Below are 20590 nucleotides of genomic sequence, written 5' to 3'. Positions count from 1 at the left end.
TATTAATTTAAGAAATAAGTCGGCAAAGGGTTTGGATATATTATGTATGTCTTGTTAACAGCAATAAAATTCAAATTGTGAATGCAGGGAGGACCTTAGGGGGAAAAAACTTGAGAAGAAGAAGAGAGAACAGAGGGTTGTATATTCTTAGGTCCCAGGAGTGAGGTGAGCGAAAACCACAGCTGAGTGCAGCCAGGTTCAGCCGGGGGGGTCCAGCTGTGAGTGAATGGGGGCCAAGGCCATGTCTGACCACTCAGAGAGTGTTATGGGCTGAATTGTGTGTACCCCTCCCCCCAAATTCATACGTTCAAGTCCTACCCCTAGTACCTCAGAATGTGACTATACTTGGAGATAGGGTCCTTTAAGAGGTGATTAAGTTAAAATGATGTCATAATGGTGGGCCCTAATCCAATATGACTGGTATCCTTCTAAGAAGTGGGATTAAGACACAGACACACACACACAGAGGGAAGACCATGTGAAGACAGAGGGAGAAAACAGGCATCTACAGTCAAGGAGAGAGGTCTCAGAAGAAACCAGTCCTGCTGACACCTTGATCTCAAGACTTCTGGCCTCCAGAACTGTGAGAAAATAAATTTCTTTTGTTCAAGCCACCCAGTGTGTGGTAGTTTGTTATGGCAGCCCTGGCAAACTAATACAGACGGTCTCCTTTTCTTGATAATGATATTATAATTAGAAAACTCACATGCCAAGAAACACAGAATAAACAGTAATTATAGGTAGAACAGCATGTGGTCTAGCCAGTTCCACTTTGGCAGAAGGTCTGGGGTGTAGTTTGGGAGGTTTACGAGCAGTTAGCAAAGGATAAGAGGGAGAGATGGGCTTGGGATGTAAACTCAAGGAACTGGGATGAAGCTGGGAGCTCGGGAAATTCTTGGCTACTGCAGCCGTACTCTTTCACTGACATGCTCATAACTTAGGTAGAAAATGTTGGTACATCCATGTTGCCTAATTCTTTCATCTGATGACCATTGATCAGTGGAAGGAAAAACCCACACGAGTAAAAGCAGGCTCATTCTCCTGATGGCTTTGTGAACCAGCTTACTAGCAGTCGGACAGTCATCTGCCTTGTTTGCTTTTCTTATCCCTTGCTGTGGCCAAGAAAGACTGGGCCTAATTAAAGAAATTAGGATACACAGAAGGGAGTCAACAAAGTACATCAATAATCTCCAATTAAAAGACAAAGACTCAAAGTAAGGATAGGCAAATAGATCAATGGAACAGACAGAGTCCAGGAAGACTCACACCTACTCAATCCATTTATTTTCAACAAAGGTGCCAAGTCAATGCAGTGAAGAAAGAGAAGAATTTTTAACAAATGAATGATGCTGGCACAATTAAAAAAATAAATAAAAGAACTTCCACCTCTGTCTCACTCCATACACAAACATGAATTTGAAATGAACCACAGACTGAACTGCAAAAGGCTCAAAGCCCCATTTTTTAAAGGGCAAAACACTTGAACAGAAACTTCATGTACCAGTAAGCACGGGAAAAGGTGCTCAAAGTCATTATTCATCAGGGAAATGCAAAAGACAGAGACTCTTTGTTTCTTTGTCCTGCTACCCAGCTATGGACTGTACATTCCAAAAAAAAAAAAGAAAACTCCCTTAAAAAATGTGGGATATGAAAGGGATAGGAAATCAACTCTCATTCTTCGTTAAGAATGTAACTGGCACAGCTTTTTAGAGAGCAATTCGGCAGAATTTAACATCATTTTAGGCAATCATCTTTGACCCAGCGATATCAATTGCAGGGATAATCTAAAGAAAACTCACCCCTGTGCACACAGGTGCATAGACAAAATAGTTCACTGCAGATTTGTCTGGAGTGAAAATCTGGAAACTCTCTAAAATGCCCATTAGTATGGGGAAAGGTTAAGTAAGTTATGGTGCATTCATTACTCATATGAGAGGTGCAGTTGCTAAAATCACAGGGTAGACGTCTATTTACTGACATGGAGTGATCTCCGAAGTATATAGACCTATTGCTAAGTAAAAAGAAAGAAGTCACTGAACAATGTAAATGGTTCTATTTACATTATTAAAGACTTATGTCTTTAAGATGCACATTTCATAAATAAAGGCAAAGATAAATTTCTGGAAGGATACACATGGGAATGTAACAGCGTCCACCTCTGCACACAGGGAGTGAGGCTACCTTTCATCACTTTTTACTCTTTCTATGTTATTTGAATTGTTTATAAGTAGGATGAATTTACTTGTTACCTATGTAATTAAAATAATATAATAAAAGCTGCTTATAAAAGTACTGAATATTAATTATTAATGAAACTAACACAAGGTTATGTCCCACACTCTGCGATAAAAAGCCTTACATACATTATCTCATTTAACCTCACAAAATGGGCACTGGTACTCATTTTTTGTTACATGAGGAAGTTAAAGCTGAGAAAGTTTGTTAGTGGTGCAATGGCACCTTAAAAATCATCTGAGGAGTGGTTCTAAAAAAGAAATTCTGATGACTGGACCTCATCTCAGATCTACAGAATTAGAACATCTGTGGGTGAGGGGGTCCAAGCATCTGTATTTTGTAGTTAAAGCTCCCAAAGGTGATTCTAACGTGCAGTCAGGGTTGAGAACCAGTGATTGACACTGATTCTTATTGTGAGGTCATATTGCTTGCAAATGGAAAAGGCAGAGGCTGGGATTCAGGGCTACACTGCCACCTCATATGCAAAAGATGATAGACAGATATAGATAGAGATATAGATAGAGATAGAGAGATAGAGATGATAGAGATAGAGATAGGGATAGAGATAGAGATAGAGACAGAGATAGAGAAAGAGATGGCATAGATGCAGGCGAAGATATACATACCAAATTTTTTTTCAACTATTGAGGAAGAGCATCTCAAGCATGAAATGGACCATGCATTACTTCCTCTTCTCCCTTTTTCCAGCAACCCATCCTCTGTATCTGTCTTCTGCAGAGGTCCCTAAAACTCCTGAGGGGTGATACTTCAAATAGTTAACAAGCAGATAGCACAGGCACTGACCAATCAGAATGGACCCTGGACTTAGCACTGGAGCAGGACTCAGGCTTTCACATTTTGATCACTGGATCCTGAAGAGGTGAAGCATTCCCCAGGGAAAACAGCAGTGGGATGCCACTTGGTGAGCTCAAGACAGTTGCTGTTTACTAACTGGTATGGAAATAGTTCAATATTTTGACAACTAGCACAGTAGCACCAGTGTCTGTCTGCACCTAGACTGAGGTCTGAGGGTTTTTTAAAAAATATTTTTTGAGTATTTTTTAAAGGTTGTTCTAAGATGGTCTGCCTATCAGGCAACTATTTTATGTCTCTACCCACAGACTGCTTGTGAAGTGTCAGGAAGAAAAGGAAGAGGCTGGCACACAATCTGTGATCCACACTGGGCTGCCCCACCAGCTGTTGTGTGCCTAGCAGCCCCTGCTCCCAGCCCGACTCATTCCCAGCTCCTAGGGGGTTTGTCACTTTGCTGGTTATTGCTATGTTTCCATCCTGAAGTGGCAGCTCCAGTTGTGTTTCCCAGATAATTTCCAAGATGCTAATTGCCACCTGCTGATTTCCTGTAAACACTGTACTTTACACATGTGATTAATCAGAGAGCTGTGGACTGTTCTGAGGGAGCGTGTGTGTATGCGTGTGTGTGTGTGTGTTTCATTACTGTGGTGGATTTAAATCACAGGCAATGTTTGCTCACAAAGCTGCATAAGCAAAACGGCAGGGAAAACAAGATTACAAAATACCATAAACTGCAAGTTCACAGACTGTGTAAACAACAACTCGAGTCAGCTGACAATTCACTGACTAAATTCTAGAACTGAGAATAAGGAAGGTAGCCTCTCTAAAGGAGTCTTTGAATCATAGGTGCTTATGTTTCTGGGAGAAAACAAACCTGAAAACATTTTCAAAGGTTTGGGGGAAAGTATATTCTCTTTAGAATCTAGATCAACCTTGTGCCAAACCCTAGCTCTCTCAGTGACTATCTGTAACCTTCATGCAAATTACCTGGACCTTCAAACCTCCATTTCCTCATCTGTAAAATGGAGATGATAATTTCTAAGTCACCTGAGGTAACATGTAAAATGCTTATTGCATATATTAGTCAGAATTGCATTGGTTGTAAGTGACAGAAATTTAATTCAAAGTGGCTTCAGCAAAACAAGAAATTTATTGGCTCAAAATATTAAAAAGACTAGGGCCTCTGTTCAGGTCTATGAGCTCAAATGATGACTTTAGAACTCTATGACACCCTCTCCACTTTTGGGCTCTGCTTTCCTCTTTCTGGACCTCATTCTCAGGTAGACTTTACTTATGGCAAGCTAGTAGACTAACCAACAGCCCCACGCGCGTGTCTTATCCTCTCGGCAACCACAGAGAACTGGTGTAGATTGCACCCCACCTGGGAAATGACCCACTAGCCCATTCTCAGATCACATAGTTGGATAGGGAAGTGTCTACTCACTTAGACCTACTCAAGTCCCAGAGATATGCACATAACCAGCCTCATACATGAAGACTTCTGACCCCAAAACCAAATGAGAAGTTTGAATGGCAGCCAGCCCCACCTGACATTGTTCATGAGAGGGAAAATTGGGATTCCATCATCAGGATCTGAATCCCAGGATTGATACTCAACTTTCTGTATGAGCAGATGTGGTGAGTGATGAGAGAGAGAGAAGTTTGCTCAACTCAGAGGAGCTGGTAAGCCCTTCCTGCACATGCTCACATGGGATGCGTTGACTTCAGTCCTAGGCCAACAGTGGAAAGTGGGTAGTTTGCAGACTCAAACCCAGACACGTTTGGCCAATGTAATCATTTGCCATTTTCTGTTTCCAAGCCTCTCTGAAAGCTTACTGCATTTCCTACAAGAAATTCTCATAGTATTCCAGCCAGCAGTCCTGGTCTTGAAGGTATAGAACACATTTTCTACCTAATCACTTAGCCCCTTTATCCTGCCCTATCCCCACAAGTGGGGCAAGATGGGGTCCTCTGTCCCTTCATTTCCATTGTCCCTCCTCCTCCCTCCCCTGATGTGAAGAGGGTCTTTAGAGTGTGATAATGTATCAAAGTTATCCTGTGAGAGTTGATCAATACCAGCCATAAGATTTCATGGTCTTTAAGTATCCTGCTCTAAAAAAATGTGAGAATTAAGGGCAAATGGGTCTTTTCAGGACAGATAAAAAGAGCAGGTGCACAAGAAGTCCAGAGCTCTTGTTAGAAAAGGGGACTTCCTGGTGTCTATGAAAGGCAAACTTAGCCTGACTGAAAAGTAATGCACATAAAACAGAAAGGAAATGTTGGTAGCAGCCTCTGGACTCTGATGCCCTTCCTGACCAGCTGTGATGAACATTAAAGTCCTTTCTATAATGAGCTGAGTTTATTCGCCTTTCTGGTCACTGTGGGTTAAAGTAACAGGTATAGCATAAAGTGATGGTAAAGAGCACAGCCTCTGAGTCACACTACCTAGATTTGAACCCAGGATCCTCCACTCCATAGCTAGAACACCTTGGGAATGTTACTTAAATTCTCTGTGCCTCAGTTTCCCTGTTGGTAAATGAGGATAATAATAGCGTCTGCCTCCCAGTGTTGGCATAAGAAAGAAATTAATTAACATCTATATAGTAACAAATTAAAACTGAATCTGGCTCATAATAAAACAATATATTTAGCTATTCTACAAGCAGCAACCTGGACTCCCTTCCTTCAGGGAAGTAACCTCCTTGTCTACATGTACATGGTTGATTGGGTGATACCCCAGGACAAGTGTTGGGTCTCTCTATGGATTCACAGAGGCAAAGTGGGGGTACCTATAGGGATGTGGCTTGCACCCATGGAGCTCTGATTTCCTTACAAACTGCTACTTGCTTTCGTGCACTTGATGTTCTGAGTAGGAGGGATTTTTCTTCTGTTTGGCGGTGCTGGAGCAAGCTCATCTGTTGGTTTAGTCTGAAAACGGGAGAAGGTCGGTAGCAAACTTTTCTTGCCCTTAGGCTGAAAAGACTTGGCACAGTCAACTACAAGAAGTGAGGTGACTTGGTCACAGGAGGGCATAAATGGACATCAGACTTTGCTAACACCTAGGAAGCAGCATCACAATGCAGTTAACAGGTGTTACCAGAACTCCAGAGGCAAAGGCTACAGAACCCAGAAGGGTTATTATCCAGGCATCAAGATGAGGGTAGAGATTATTCAATATGCTAGCTCAAGCAAATTTTGCCTGAAGGCTTGTTTGCAGCTGTTGTAGCTCAAGGTATCTTGTCAAGGTCATCTTTCCATTCTGGTATTTCCAACCTCCCTCTTTTAAGAAATTTATCCACTCAGATCACTCTGGTCCATTGCCTGTACTCTATTCCCACTTACCTCTAGAACCTCTTTTATCAAGTCAATTCCTGCTCATTCCTCAAGCTAAACTAAATTTCAATCCCCTCCAGAAAGTTTACTTTGACCACTTCCAAACCCTCTGAACTGATAGCTCTCATTACCTGATACAATCAGGTGGAATTATATACTGTCTTATGACACCTATTATGCTACAGCCTTGTAGGAGAGCAAACATCACTAGTTTTACCTGTACAGCATCCTTTATCCCTTCTTCTGGGAGCAATACCCACCCGATTTTTCTCTGGGGAAAGAAGCCCTTCCAAACTCTTGGTCCATATGGCTGTTGAAGGAGGTCATCAAAAGGATGTGATCACCAGTTGACCCTTGAGCTGGACCAGGGCAATCAGAGGCTCCTCACCCCCCTCTCCTTCCCTCGAAATGTACATTCTGCCCACAGTCCCACAGTGGGAGCCGTTTCAAGGATGCGGCCTTGAGATAGTAATGTGTTGTTGAGACCATCTAGACTGAATACATGACTGAATCCAGTTAAGGTCTCTATATAGACTTTTTTAGGATTCTGGCGGGTGCAGAGATCTACTCATCTTGTGGCTGCCCAAGACAAGCCTTGTATGTAAGTTCCCTCGTGTGCTACTAGGCCCTGTAGAGTGTGGAGATCCTCCAAATGCTCCTGCCCCTAATCCTGGGGAGGGGCCTGTGGCCTGTAGACAGGGAAGTGGGGGAAATTCCCATTGATGCCTGGTATACAGATGGGTCTAGTTGGGGCAACCCATCCACATGGACTGCAGTCGCTATTCAGCCCGACACTGGAGGGAAACAGGAATGAACTGCAGCTGCCAGAGGGCTGAACTCAGCAGTTTGTTGATCACCCTTGAGGCCTGGCCGTTAACCCTTTGCACTTTCAGTTGGGCTGTTCTAAAGGGATTGACCCTACGGCTTAGAAAATGGGAAGCTGAGGGGCGGATGATCATGAATAAAACCTTGTGGGGTCAGGATACATAGAAAGACATCTGGGTTTGCCTGCAAGAGCCTGACTCAGTCCTCAATGTCTTCCACATTCCAGCTCAGAGGTGCTGACACCCCAGGCAACCAGCAAGCTGATGCTGTAACCCAGGTACAAGCCCTAGCAGCTGATCCTTCAGTAGATACAGCAGATTGGGTGTACACAAAAAGTGGCTACTGTAGTGCCTGAGTGTGGTGGTACACTGCCAAGGATGCCTGAATGCCCTTGAAATACAGTGACTTGGTTGACACAGTAAAAGCATGACCTGTGTGTTCTAAATAATACCCAAGACAACTGCCAAAGTCTAGGGTCATCCACTGGAGTTCCCAACTGGTGAGGGACTGGAAAATTGATTATACTGGCCCCCTCCCCCTGAGTGAGGGCTCTCAGTATGCCTCGGTTTGTGTGGATACTGGGTCTGGCCTAACCCAAACTTCCCTCTGTCACCATGCAAACCAGGAAGCCACCACTAGGGGATTAGAGAAACTGACTACCCTGTGCAGATACCTTCGTCAAATAAACCGTGATCAATGGTTACACTTCAAAGGTCATGACATGCAAGACTGGGAAAAGAACATGACATCGAATGGAGGTTCCATCTCCCCTATAAGCCACAGGCAGCAGCAGTGGTAAAAAGAAAGACTGAAATACTAAAGCAGCAGATTAAATCACTCACAGGTAAAACCACCTTGGCCAGGTGGACTAAAGTACTGTCCCAGCCTTTAATACATTTGAATGATCAACCAGTAGGGCCTGTCACCCCATTTGCCAGACTGGGGACCCCTGCCAAGACACTCAGTACCCTAAAGGTAGGCAGTGGCAGGAGACAGACATTGCCCTGACTCCCACTGAGGATCAACATGGTGTGCTGCTGAGAACACCAAGCCCCATCACACCTGGGGAAGGTGTTATCTACTGGAATCTGCAATGGGACGTCCCACCGGGATGGTAAATTACTTCACACCCCTGGGTGAGGGGGAACTACTCAGTCTCCACCAGGATCCTGTTGTGTTGCTGCAAGCCCAACCTGCTGAAACACACTCTACCTGGAATGGAACACGCACCACTGAAACAGGGGAGAAGGTGGGGTCCTGGTCTGGCATATCCCACCCCCAGTCCATCTCCTCACGCCTGACAGTCTGCCTCCCCAGAAGCACGACCAGGTCAAGTTCCTAAAGCTGCAGCCACATTAACATCCAAGGGTCAGGCCACAGGTGTAGTTCATATAGAAGGGGAAGACCTCCCCATACAAGTTCCTACTACGTGTCTGTCTTTTTGACCTTAGACTTCTGCTGCTCCTGTGGTGTCCGGTCACGGGATGGGCACCTGATGGAGATACCTTTCTACAGTGGGCCCACTTGTATGCCCGGCAAAGGAATCAGTCCACCTATGAGGTATGTGGGCAGCTGCCCCTCTCAACTCATCAGGACGAGCATGGTGGGTACCATCACTCCAGGGAGGGGACTGGGAGGCCCTAAAGCAGGACATTAAGAAAGGGCAAGCCAGGACAAGTACTCTTAATTCATCTGATGTCATCAATACAGAACCCTGGCCTGTGGCACCCACGATCAATAACACTGGGTATGGGTACTCTTTTCCGGTCACTCAAACTACACAAGCAGCCCATCAAACTGGTGACAGGAAGGGTCCTAAAAATACCACCATCAGAGCCATGGGTGGCTGCAAGCAGATTTGGGATAGGTTCATGTGGGTCACCTCAGGTTGTGGACATTTAAGCACCTGGGCAACTCTATGTTGGTAACAGAAAAATCACTCTAAAAAGAACTAACCCAATTGCACCAGGAACAGGGGATGGATATCACTGGAACTGTGTGGTCACACCACCCAGATACTTATTGGGTGGCCCCAAAGGGGACCCAATGGTTGTGTGGCTCAGATCTTTGGCCGTGGCTTCTACCTGTGGTTGGGCTGCTGCACCCTGGGTTTTCCTGAGCCCAGGGGAGAATCCAACCACAGTAACAAAAACTGCCAACCTCTCTCTCCTCAAGGCCAGATGGTCACGTTCTGTTTTCCACTGGTACGATCATTTGGCCTCCACTCTGTCCCCTCCATTGGCCTGAAGGACATCATAGCACACATCGAAGCCCTTACTAAGTTCACCCAGTAAGCTTTCAATGACAGCCGGCAAAGCCTGTCCTTACTGAACACTGAAATGTGTCTAGTGAGAAAAGCCATCCTACAAAAGAGGATGGCCTTGGACATTATTGCTGCCTCTCAAGGAGGCACCTGTGCTGTTATCCAAACAGGAGGTTGTGTGTTCATACCTGATGAGTCGGCTAATGTATCATCTTTATTAAACCACGTGAGGACACACGTGATTGCCCTGAGTGATCAGACCCCCAGCCTAGGGAGGTTAACAAATCAAAGGTTCAGGTCATGGGACTCTCAGTGGAAAAAAGTTATTACCTATTTGGGGAATCATTTTCCTGATCTGTTTTCTCCTGCATGTGCCTCTATGGCTGCTGTGGCATCTGCCTCCGGTGCAGCCAGACCGCCGCCCCACGAGCCACCTCCATGCTAGTGACACCCTTTGCTGACCACTCAGGGCCCACTGTGGAAATGGGGGCCGGGAGGAGTGTTGGAGAAGGTCACCAAGAGAATGTGACCGCCAGTTGACCCACAAGCTGGTCCCAGGTAAGCACAGGCCCCTCACCCACTCCCCTGTCCTTGGATCCTTGGAATGTACATTCTGCCCACAGTGGGAGCCATTTCAAGGACACAGCCTTGAGAGGGTAATGTGTTGGGGTTTTTTAAATAAATTTATTTATTAAAAAAAATTTTTTTTGGCTGTGTTGAGTCTTTGTTGCTGTGTGTGGGCTTTCTCTAGTTGCGGCGAGTGGGGGCTACTCTTCATTGCGGTGCACGGGCTTCTCATTGTCGTGGCTTCTCTTGTTGTGGAGCATGGGCTCTAGGTGTGCAAGCTTCAGTAGTTGTGGCACGCGGGCTTCAGTAGTTGTGGCACGTGGGCTCAGTAGTTGTGGCTTGCGGGCTCTAGAGCACAGGCTCAGTAGTTGCGGCACATGGGCTTAGTTGCTCCGTGGCATGTGGGATCTTCCCGGGCCAGGGCTCGAACCCGTGTCCCTTGCATTGGCAGGCAGATTCTTAACCACTACGCCACCAGGGAAGCCCAGTAATGTGTTATTGAGACCATCTTGACAGTATTCTTGACTGAACCCTGTTAAAGCCTCTATATAAACTTTTAAGATTCTGGGGGGTGACTTCAGAGATCTACTCATCTTGTGGCCACCCAAGATATGCCTCATATATAAGTTCCCTTGCTTGTTATCTCTGCCATCTACGAATCTGGAGTGACTGCCTCTTTTCAGTCTCCTTGTACAGGGACCAGTTTATGAACTAGAAGTGGCTCAGAGAGCTCAGCTCCAGGAATGGACACGTGGCCCAGGCCTGACCAATCAGGTACTCCATCCCCCCAGTCACAATGATTGGTTCAGGAATTGGCATATGACCCAAATCAACCAACCCCATGAAGGTCAGCCCCAAAGTTTTTGCTGGAACTATTGAAAAAAAAAAAAGGAGGGGGTACTCTCTTTCAAAAGACCAGCAGCTACCCATATGGTGACGAGAACCTTCATGAAAATAAAGCCAATTCAGAAGAAAGGAGAGCTGAATAAAGGGAAGAATCAGATGCCTGAGGGCATGATCTGGATCTGTGGATACAGCTATGCCTGAACTTAAACTTTCCTTGGACATTTCAGTTATATGAGAAAACAAATTCCCTTCACTCAACAAATACTTATTGAAGGCCTACTGTTCTGGGCACTAAAACACATCAGTTAACATTTTTTTAACTTAATATGGTATAAACCTAGATTTCTTCACTTGTAACTGAAATAGCTCTTGTCAAAAAGGACTTCATGTTGCTTAATTCTTGCACTGTCATTTAACATCCTTCATGTGGATGCCTCTTTTTCCCAGGTAGATCATGAATTCATTAAGAATAGAAACCCTATATTATATTTCTCTGTATCACCAACTGTGATATGTACATAGTACATAATTAACAAATTATTTGTTAAATCAATAAAAGGCTATATTTATTGGGCATTACCACTGGTGTTGTTTACTCAAATAGCATAGCTCAGGAGAAATGTCCAAGGAATCTTGCCAGTGAGTTCTGATTAGACCCTGGTGATCAGGAGGTGTCGGTGCTCCCTGAGCACAAACATGGCATGATGATGGAATCAACACTGATCCACAGAAAAATAATATATCAGAGGATTGATTCAAGATGTCAGAACACATGCATGTGCCTACCTCTGCTCTCAGTCCAAATTCCTAGAAATGACCCAAGAAAAGATATTGGTAAATAATAAATACATAACATTAATAAAAATCAAGAAAAAGTACAGCAAAGGACCATAAATTCTGAACAGAAGGAAAAGAGCTAAAAAATGGGCAGAAAGGGATTAGCTGTGAAGATGGGAGTGGTTTCAGGGATGGTCCACATTCAAAACAGGAAGCAGTGGGTAGCGAATGGTGAATGGAGTAATTGGAGACCTGAGTTCAGAGCAGCTGAGTGGTTAACTCATTCACTGAGATTCTTATGCCACTGGGGAGTAGGTAGCAACAACCTTTTCCTACACAATAAAGCAGTGACTCTGAACACAAAGAAGGAAGACACAGGACATTGCCAAAAGTATCTTGCAACTCCCAGGAGAGACAAGAAACATTCAAACCAGAAGAAAAACTACCAGCTCACTCTACCTGGCAGCACACCAAGTCCCTTCTAACACTGCAGATAGGCTGATAAATCAAAGTCATCATCAATAGGTGAATATCAAATGTCAATCTCAGACATGGAGGGGGGACAAGAACCCCCCAAAATATTGCAAAATCTAGTCCAATCTAGTTAACTATCCTCCTCTTATTTAATCTCTCATCAGCCTTTAATAAAAACGGCCACTCCCTTCCTGCAACACTTATTTTCCTTGGCTGCCATGACATCACACTCAAGTGGTTTTCCTTCTACTTCTCTGGTGACTTCTACTTAGTCTTCTATGCTAGATTCTTCTATTAGTTAACTAGCTGCTGTAACAAAATACCACAAACTGAGTGGCACAACAAGGTGTCAGCAGAGCCACATTCCCTCTGAAGGCTCTGTTCCAGGCCTCTCTCCTAGCTTCCGACAGTTCTTTGACTGTGGTAGCATAACTCCAATCTTCATGTGGACTTCTCGCAGTGTGTGTGTCTGTTTTCAAAGTTCCCCTTTTTATGAGGACACCAGTCATAATGGACTAGGGGCCCATCCTAGTCCAGTATGATGTCATCTTAACCTAACTAATTACATCTTCAATGACCCCATTTCCAAATAAGGTCACATTCTGAGGTACTGGGGGTTATGACTTCAACATATGAATTTTGGGGGGACATAATCCAAGCCATGAAAATTCTCCTCCTCCACGGTCTGCTAAATGATGGCATGCTCTAGGGCATGGGCCTACCTTCTCTTCCCTTCTGTACCTGTACTCTTTTCCTATATGTTCTCAACAAGTCTGATGGCTTTTAATATATGACAATGACCTCCAGGTTTATATCTCCACCCATGGCCTCCCCCTTGAGGTATACCCACCTGTCTACTTGACACATATCTAATACAGATCTCAAAATTATCGCATCCAAATCAGAATTAATCACTTTCCCACCACCACTCCACTCCAAAAAACAGGTCGCTTCCAGTTCTCCCCACATCAAAAACTGTAGTGCCATCAACCCAAATACCCTGAAATAAAAAATCTAGGAGCCATCCTCAGTTCCTCTCTTTCTCTTATGCTCCATAACCAAGCTATTCCAAGTCCTGACAGTTCTACATTCAAAACATATGGAACACATCCATTTCTCTCCACCTTTGTTGTCTCTCCCAAGTCCAAGTCACCATCACCTTTTGCCAGAACTAAATCCAGAGACCCATATCTGGCCACACTTCCTTCATTCTTGCCTCGCTCCAATTCACTCTCAACAACATCCAGGGTGATTTTGTTAAAGTGTACATCAGATCTTGTCACTCACTCGTTTAAAATCCTTAAATGTCCACTTCTAGAATCAATTACCATGGCCTGCAAGGCTCTCGCGACATGGTCTGGCCCCTGCCTGGCACTGCATTTCACTCTGGTCCTGTCCCTCCCCTTGCTCACTACGCTCCAGCCACACTGGTCTCCTTTCAGTTTTCAGAACACTCCACACTTTCCCGCCTTCAATGGCAAGGTCTTCATTCTCTTGCCATTTCCCCTTCCAGAAATGCTCTTCCACAAGCTGCACATCTATGGTTCCATCTCACCCTTCAGACTCCAGCTCAAAAATCAAACCTCAGAGAAACCTTTCATTGATCAGCCTTTCTAAAGTAACTTCTGCCTAGTTACAGTCTGTCCCATCATCCTATTTATTTTCTTCTTAGTATTTATAACAACCTGATATTATCTTGTTTACTTATGTTTCCTTGTATATTTTTCTCCTTCTCCAATCTCCATCTAGAATGTAAGCTCCTTAAGGGCAAGACTCATGTATGTCTTTCACCACTGTGTCCAGTATTCAACACTTTACCTGAAACATAACTAGCTTCTGTATGTGCTTAATGGATGGGTGGATGAATAGAAAAATTAATAGACCCTAGAAATCATCTTACTCAAGTTGCTGTATGCTGAGTACTCTCTCAGCATCCTCTTTCCACAGTGGATCTAGCCCAGGAGTCTCTAAGAGAGAGAACTCTCCCAAAGATACAGAGATGCCCTCACCTTCCTACAGAAATGGGCACATTTTCTATTGCCTTCATCATAAAGTCCAAATTCTCTCCAGCCTGTGTGCACAACTTCATCTTCCACCACTTCCTTCCACCGTGCTAAGTTCACGGCACACTCAACTTCATACCATTACGTGAAAATACCAGTCATGCTCATGACCTTGCCTCTCTCTGGAATGCCTTTCTACCCCACTCCTGCTAAACATCACTCAGCTTCCCTCTATGAAGCTTTGTCTGGTAGCCAAAGAGGTTATACTCTGTACTGTCACAGGCCTTCATGCATCCCTCCACCACCACATTTATTCTAATATACGATAATTCTATGACTAATTTTCCCCATTTTACTGTTAATACTTTGAGTAAAAGGGTTATGTCTTATGTCTCTGTCTATCCCACTAGTGCCTAGCATGGCACCTTAGAGAGAGATACAGAAAAAAAAATGTTGACTATTATATATGCATATTAAGAAATAATTTTTTTTAAGAGAATTTTTTATTATTGTATTGCTCAATGGGGTGAAAAGAACTGGAACATATTAATAGTTGTTATTCTGTCAACTATCTGACCACCATTAGTGAACCAGTGGGAGAGGCAATTTTTAATTTATGAAATGGAAATTTATTTCAATTAGTTATAATGTGGTTAAGAAATCACATTTGAAAATATTTATACTATGTCTGAAATAGACACACTAATACACACATACTCAACCTTTTCACTTTTCACTTTCAGCTTGGATTTTTTTTTTAACTGAGCATAAGCATTGACAGCACTTCTTGGAACTGTTTAATGTATATTTAATGTCCACTTTTATGGTAGCCCTACATTAAATCCCATTGGCCAAAAGCAAGTTATAGCTCTTCTGGTTGCTGGCCAAAGGCTGGTGGATCAGCACCATGGACAGAGGGAAATGGTGCAAAAGGTCACTCTAAGGCTACTTGTAAAATAACAGCTGTGACAGCAGATGTACTACCAAGGAGAGACTGGTGTGAATGTTCCCCTGGGGATCATGGGAAGAGCGTGACATCGGGGTTGGGCTCAACTCAGAGGATGGGGTCTTAAGAAAACAACCACTCCTCCAAGATGTCTCTGAGTAGCATGATCTGCTTATTTATTGACCCATATCAATTTCAACAATTTTTCAGCAATTTGCTCTTGTTCCCAAGGTGCCAACATTTCCAAGCTGAAATAAACATCAATACCTAACTAGAAAATATGAAGGACATTTGTTCTTTTTACCTGTCCAGCATCTATGACCCTTTTTTCCTTTGCAAACCACCTTTCAAACAAATAAGCTGTTCTTAAAAGATGACACTAAGGAATTGCTGATGCTATGGGGAAGCGTTTGCGATTATATTGAAGTTATGTTTAAGATGGGAGTCCCTGTCTTTTAGCAGTATATTCTGACAGCTACAAATGAAATATGATGTCTGGGATTTGTTTCAAAATAATCCAGGATCAGGGGAGTACATAGAGATAAAGGGAAGTCAAGTTTGGCCATGAATTGCTAATTGTTAAAGCTGGAGCATGAGAACACAAGAGTTAATTCTCTCTACTCTTTTATATGTTTGAAATTTTCCATTAAACATATACATATACGTGTGTGTGCATGTAACACTGAGAGGCCACAAAAAATAAAAATAACAATGATTCCTGAAGAATGTATAATCCTGCACCTAAGAGATAATGCAGAGCAAGCTTTAATACCCTCTACTCCAAGAGGAGCTTTAAGGAGACTAAGCTATAACTGGCCCCTGCAGACTTGAGATTTCTGTCTCGCTCAAGATCATATGATGGACTAGGGAGTTCAGATGTCTAGGGATGTTCACTTTCTTCTGGAGCAAGATGTCTCAGGAGAGTAGTTTCTAAGAAATGAAACCTTTCATGCACCTCCCCTGGCAAGAGGCAGCTGGGGGCAGCTTGCAGTTGCAGGGGCTATGGCTGAGTGTAGGGAAGGGGTCCCTGGTTGTGATGATGGGCCCAAGGTCAACACCTAAAGTTTGGGGTCAGAACTAAAACAACAACAAAGCATGCTTTAAACGTAAAATGGGCTAGATAAGTAGAGGGAGTCGAGATATGATGCCAAGTACATAGGGAGAGGAGCTAAAACATGAAGAGGGTGGTCAGGTACAAAAGGAAGACATACCTAAATATTTCCTGGATTGGGGGAGGGGTTGGGGGGCTTTTCATGCAGTACCCACATCAGAAGCAAATAAGGAGCCAACACAGATGCTGGTGGATAAAATAAGAAAGTGAATGTAAATGTGCTTCAAAATCTGTGGAACTGTGCACACATGGCAAGAATTACTCAGAGCCTATGGACAGCAGATGAGGTTGAGTGCCTACTATGTGCAAGGCATTGCTCTAAGCACCTGGCACACAACAGTTAAATAAATAAATAAAGTCCTGCTTCATTGAGCTAACAGTCTAGATAAATGTATTTGCCAATTATTTAAAAGTGTGATAATTTCACCTGGCTTTTTCCTTTAGACAGAAAAGATGGCCTCCAGCTCACTGCAATCCCCACTATTCCCCATTCCCTACTGTCTTTTTTTGTTTAAATAAATTTATTTATTTATTTTTGTCTGCATTGGGTCTTCGTTGCTGCGTGAGGGCTTTCTCTAGTTGTGGCGAGTGGGGGGCTACTCTTCGTTGCGGTGCGCGGGCTTCTCATTGCCTCTAGAGCTCAGGCTCAGTAATAGTGGCGTACGGGCTTAGTTGCTCCGTGGCACGTGGGATCTTCCCGGACCAGGGCTCAAACCCGTGTCCCCTGCATTGGCAGGCGGATTCTTAACCCCTGCGCCACCAGGGAAGTCCTCCCTACTGTCTTATACTCTACTTCACTCAATTATGTTATCTGCCTGAGCCCTGCAGCCTTTCGAGTTTGTGACCCCTGCTCCCTAATGTCCCTGAGGTGCTTGTGACACTTGCCTCTCCTAAAAACACCAAATGGCTCAAGGAGCATATAAAAGACCCTGTTCTTAGCCGACTCAGAATCGTGGGTTGCCACTTAGTCTAAAGTAACCTTGGGCGGATACATCACCTCACCGAGCTGTCGATGTCCTTAACTCTAAAACGGACGTAATCTTACCTGTTTTATAGGATTTCTGTGAGGATTAGACTTTGCCTAGTCAGCTCTTCCTCCTCCTTTGGATCTCACCCCTAGCTTTACCTCTTCAAAGAAGCTTTCCCAGACCTCCTAAGTCAACTCCCTCTAATATACACAGATCCTAAGCATCATGTACTCGTCGGCAGTACCTGCCGCAGTTACAACTGTACAGTAGTTTGTAGATTATTTGATTAACACGTGCCTCTCCCACCAGACTGAAAGCTCAAACGTGGCAAAGGATCCTGTGTTTTTTGTTTTGTTTTTCTCACCACCTATCACCATGTCTGGCAAAAAAAAAAAAAAAAAGGTGCTCAATAAATATTATTTTAAAGAGACCAAATAAATGGAATAAAGGAAAGTAAGCTTGTAGACAGCTGTGTAAAGACAACCTCTGGCATGTACTAGCTGCCCAATAGATTCTCACCTAATGCCTCTTGGCTGCTAGAATTTGCATGTCAAGTTTTAACTAACATTTTCTCTAAGAAAAAAAGTTACTAAGTTTTATTTTTTAATAGTCTATCTACTCGCCAACCCCAGAACAGGGATTTTTGCTTTGCCCATTGATATAAGCCAAATGCCTAAAAGTGCCTGGCACCTAATCAGTAAAGGGATGGAGGAAGGGACGGAGGGATGGGCGGGCACAGTTCTGGGGTTTCACAGAAGTTGAGAGACTGGACAGCTCCTCCTGCCACCACCAGGAGGAAGCTGGGGCCTGGTCGGAAGAACTCTGAGCCAGAGATGACATCCTCTCCCAACAGTTTTAGCTACACCGACTTCCCCGGTGCCCGGGGCAGTAAGAGCCCCCGAGGCGAAGCGCAGCCCCCGCTGCTCCGCAGGCAACGGATGGGGACATTCACAGATGCGAACATTCACATAAGCTCCCCCAGAGGAGGACTGGGGCGGCACCGTGTCCCTCCACGAGGGCCGCTGTCCCGCCGAGGGTCGCCGCCTACAGCAGCCCTTCCAACACGCGACCGTTCGCAGCGCGTGACGGAACCCTCCGCCAGGCAAACGAGTCCTCACACCCCGCGTCAGAAAGGACTTCGCGCAGCCTCCTCAGTAGCGCTCCTCAACCTCACAGACTCTCCCTGCCCCCCAGATTCCCCGGCTGACGGAGAACGCCCACGCCCCTTTCTCACACTGTTCCACTGTCTCTTGCAAAGTGCCTGCGGTGTGTCCGTCCGCCCCGGGGAAGAGTCGTCGCACCACTTCTCATTCCTAAAGTGTCTCAGCAGCGCGTCGCTGCGCTGCGCGCTCTCGCGAGAGTCCACCGCGCCGCCCCCTCCCCCCAGACCCTCGCTGACGAGGAAGCCTCCGCTGAACCCTGCGGCGCGCGGGCGCGAGTGGCGCATGCGTGGCCGCTGCTCCCAGCGCCCCCCGCGCAGTCCGGGAACAGAGCGGACGAGGCCGCGGGCGAGGATCCTGCAGACGCCACCCTACGAAGCGTTGTTTGGTCCCCGCGGTTTCTCTCCCCTTAGGCACAGGACCGCTTCGCGGCTTTCCTCAGCGTGTGGAGGTTTCCTGAGGACGGCCCGGGCCACCTTGGGCCAGAAGAGCCGGGCGCTGGCTTCGGATAACGTCGGCCCCCGCCCCAGCCACCCGCAGCGGCCTGGGCGCACTGCAGTGCCCGAGCCTCGAACCCGGGGCCGGGCGGGGCCTGCGCATCCGGCCCCACCCACTCGGGGGCCTCCCCTCCCCCGGGCCCTTCCCTGGGTGTCTGACACACCCCCTCCCGGCCCGGCTGTCCGCCCCCGCCCTCCTGTCCGCGGTCCCCTTGATTTTTTCCCAGTCCTCTAGCGTTGCTCTTACCGACACTGCACTAAAAGATGCACCCTGGAAAACCACAACGCGGGGACACATCTTGTTGGGAAAAGAGGCTGAGTTCTTGGACCTTAGGGTACATGTTCACCTTTTCAAGGGCCTAGTATAGATTTGATTAATCAGCCTGGGGTACCCTGTTCCTGCTGACACTGCCGTTTTCACTTCCCTGCCTTCCCACACTTCCAAAACCATTAGCAGGGAGCTCTCGAAGGTTTGGTTTCTTCGAGTCTCCTTTGAGCTAGACGTGAGGTTGACCCCCGGGTTAGAGCATGGCTGCATCCCTGGACCCTCAGATCGACGCACCCCTGGAGGTTGAGGGATGCCTAATAATGAAGGTGGAAAAGGAGCCCGAGTGGGCATCGCAGCCCATTCTGGAAGGATCGGACAGCTCTGAGTCCGAGACTTTTCGCAAGTGCTTCAGGCAATTCTGTTATGAGGATGTGACCGGACCCCATGAAGCTTTCAGTAAACTCTGGGAACTTTGCTGCCGGTGGCTGAAGCCAGAAATGCGTTCCAAGGAGCAGATCCTGGAGCTGCTGGTGATTGAGCAGTTTCTCACCATTTTACCCGAGAAGATTCAGGCGTGGGCACAGAAGCAGTGTCCGGAAAGTGGAGAGGAGGCGGTGGCCCTGGTAATACATTTGGAGAAAGAGACTGGAAGACTAAGACAGCAGGTGAGAGAGGATTTTCCAAATTTTTGTATTTAACAAGAAGGGGGTGGAAAGGAAGATGGGCGAGGGATGCATTGCAGGACATGCAAATTATGGAAGGATAAATGGTAATAATGAAAGACCTTTAAAGGGAATCTACTTAAAAGGGATCAGAATTTCATATTAAATAGAAAAAAAGCTTTGGTTGAACTATTATCTTGCAAATGACACTAAACATTATGCATCTAAGTATTTGTTTTAAATCTTTGCGTAACGTTTCCCCAAAAAATTATATGAGAGAACAGTACATTATGCTTCACAGGATTTTACTTTTGTAGCTTGATCCTAAAGAGGGCTATTTTGCCCTGCCCCCCACCCAAAAAGAAAAGGAAAGAAAGGACTTCATCAGTTACTCCAGGGCCTCTTGTCATCCTTTAATATTCCAATCCGTGCCTTCTGAAGTGCCCTCAATGTCTTCATCCTTGTCACTCTTCTCCATTTTAATTGCTGATCCTTATTTGTCAGTGGCTTTGCATGCTCTTCTAATTGTTTTTCATCAGCCCTTTCAGTAACCTCATGAAATCCTGCAAGATTTGCACTTTCACCTTGCACAGGATTTGTGTAAAGATCTGACTATTAGCAAGTTGCTGTGTTGGTCAGAAATAGACACTAGATGTCGAGATTAATTTTCTAAGTTTTCAGTTCACTAGTGAATTAATTAGTGTTCTGAGAACTTTCACTTCTCTGTGAACCTAATAGATATGAGGACTCAAATAATGTCTAGTCTGATAACAGGGAGGCTCTGTATTTCACTCCTAACAGATTTTCCCCCTCTGTATACTAATAAAGAGCACTCTCCTATT

The 20590-nt window shown here is 45.2% G+C and overlaps 2 protein-coding genes across 4 annotated transcripts in view; one reads left to right on the top strand and one right to left on the bottom strand.

Annotated features, from left to right (window-relative positions):
• Nucleotides 1-18520, bottom strand: part of HS3ST4 (heparan sulfate-glucosamine 3-sulfotransferase 4) — a gene marked incomplete at its 5' end in the record, with an annotated part of 758541 nt that extends 740021 nt beyond the window's left edge. For 2 of the 3 annotated variants that reach the window (XM_082362562.1, XM_082362563.1), the window contains one exon: nt 18396-18519. Of the gene's footprint in view, nt 1-18395 lie in introns of all 3 variants that reach the window. The other variant, XR_014236116.1, reaches the window with a different exon arrangement.
• Nucleotides 18521-18582: 62 nt separating this feature from the next.
• ZKSCAN2 (zinc finger with KRAB and SCAN domains 2) overlaps nt 18583-20590 on the top strand; it is a 502693-nt gene continuing 500685 nt past the window's right edge. The window contains exon 1 of the mRNA XM_082362427.1: nt 18583-19751. Coding sequence (XP_082218553.1) covers nt 19347-19751 — 405 coding nt within the window. The 5' untranslated portion in view covers nt 18583-19346. The remainder of the gene's footprint in view (nt 19752-20590) is intronic.

Source organism: Balaenoptera borealis (genome assembly GCF_965194805.1).
Source record: "Balaenoptera borealis genome assembly, chromosome: 16".
In the NCBI taxonomy this organism is placed as follows: domain Eukaryota; kingdom Metazoa; phylum Chordata; class Mammalia; order Artiodactyla; family Balaenopteridae; genus Balaenoptera; species Balaenoptera borealis.
This window is presented reverse-complemented; position numbering and strand designations above follow the sequence as displayed.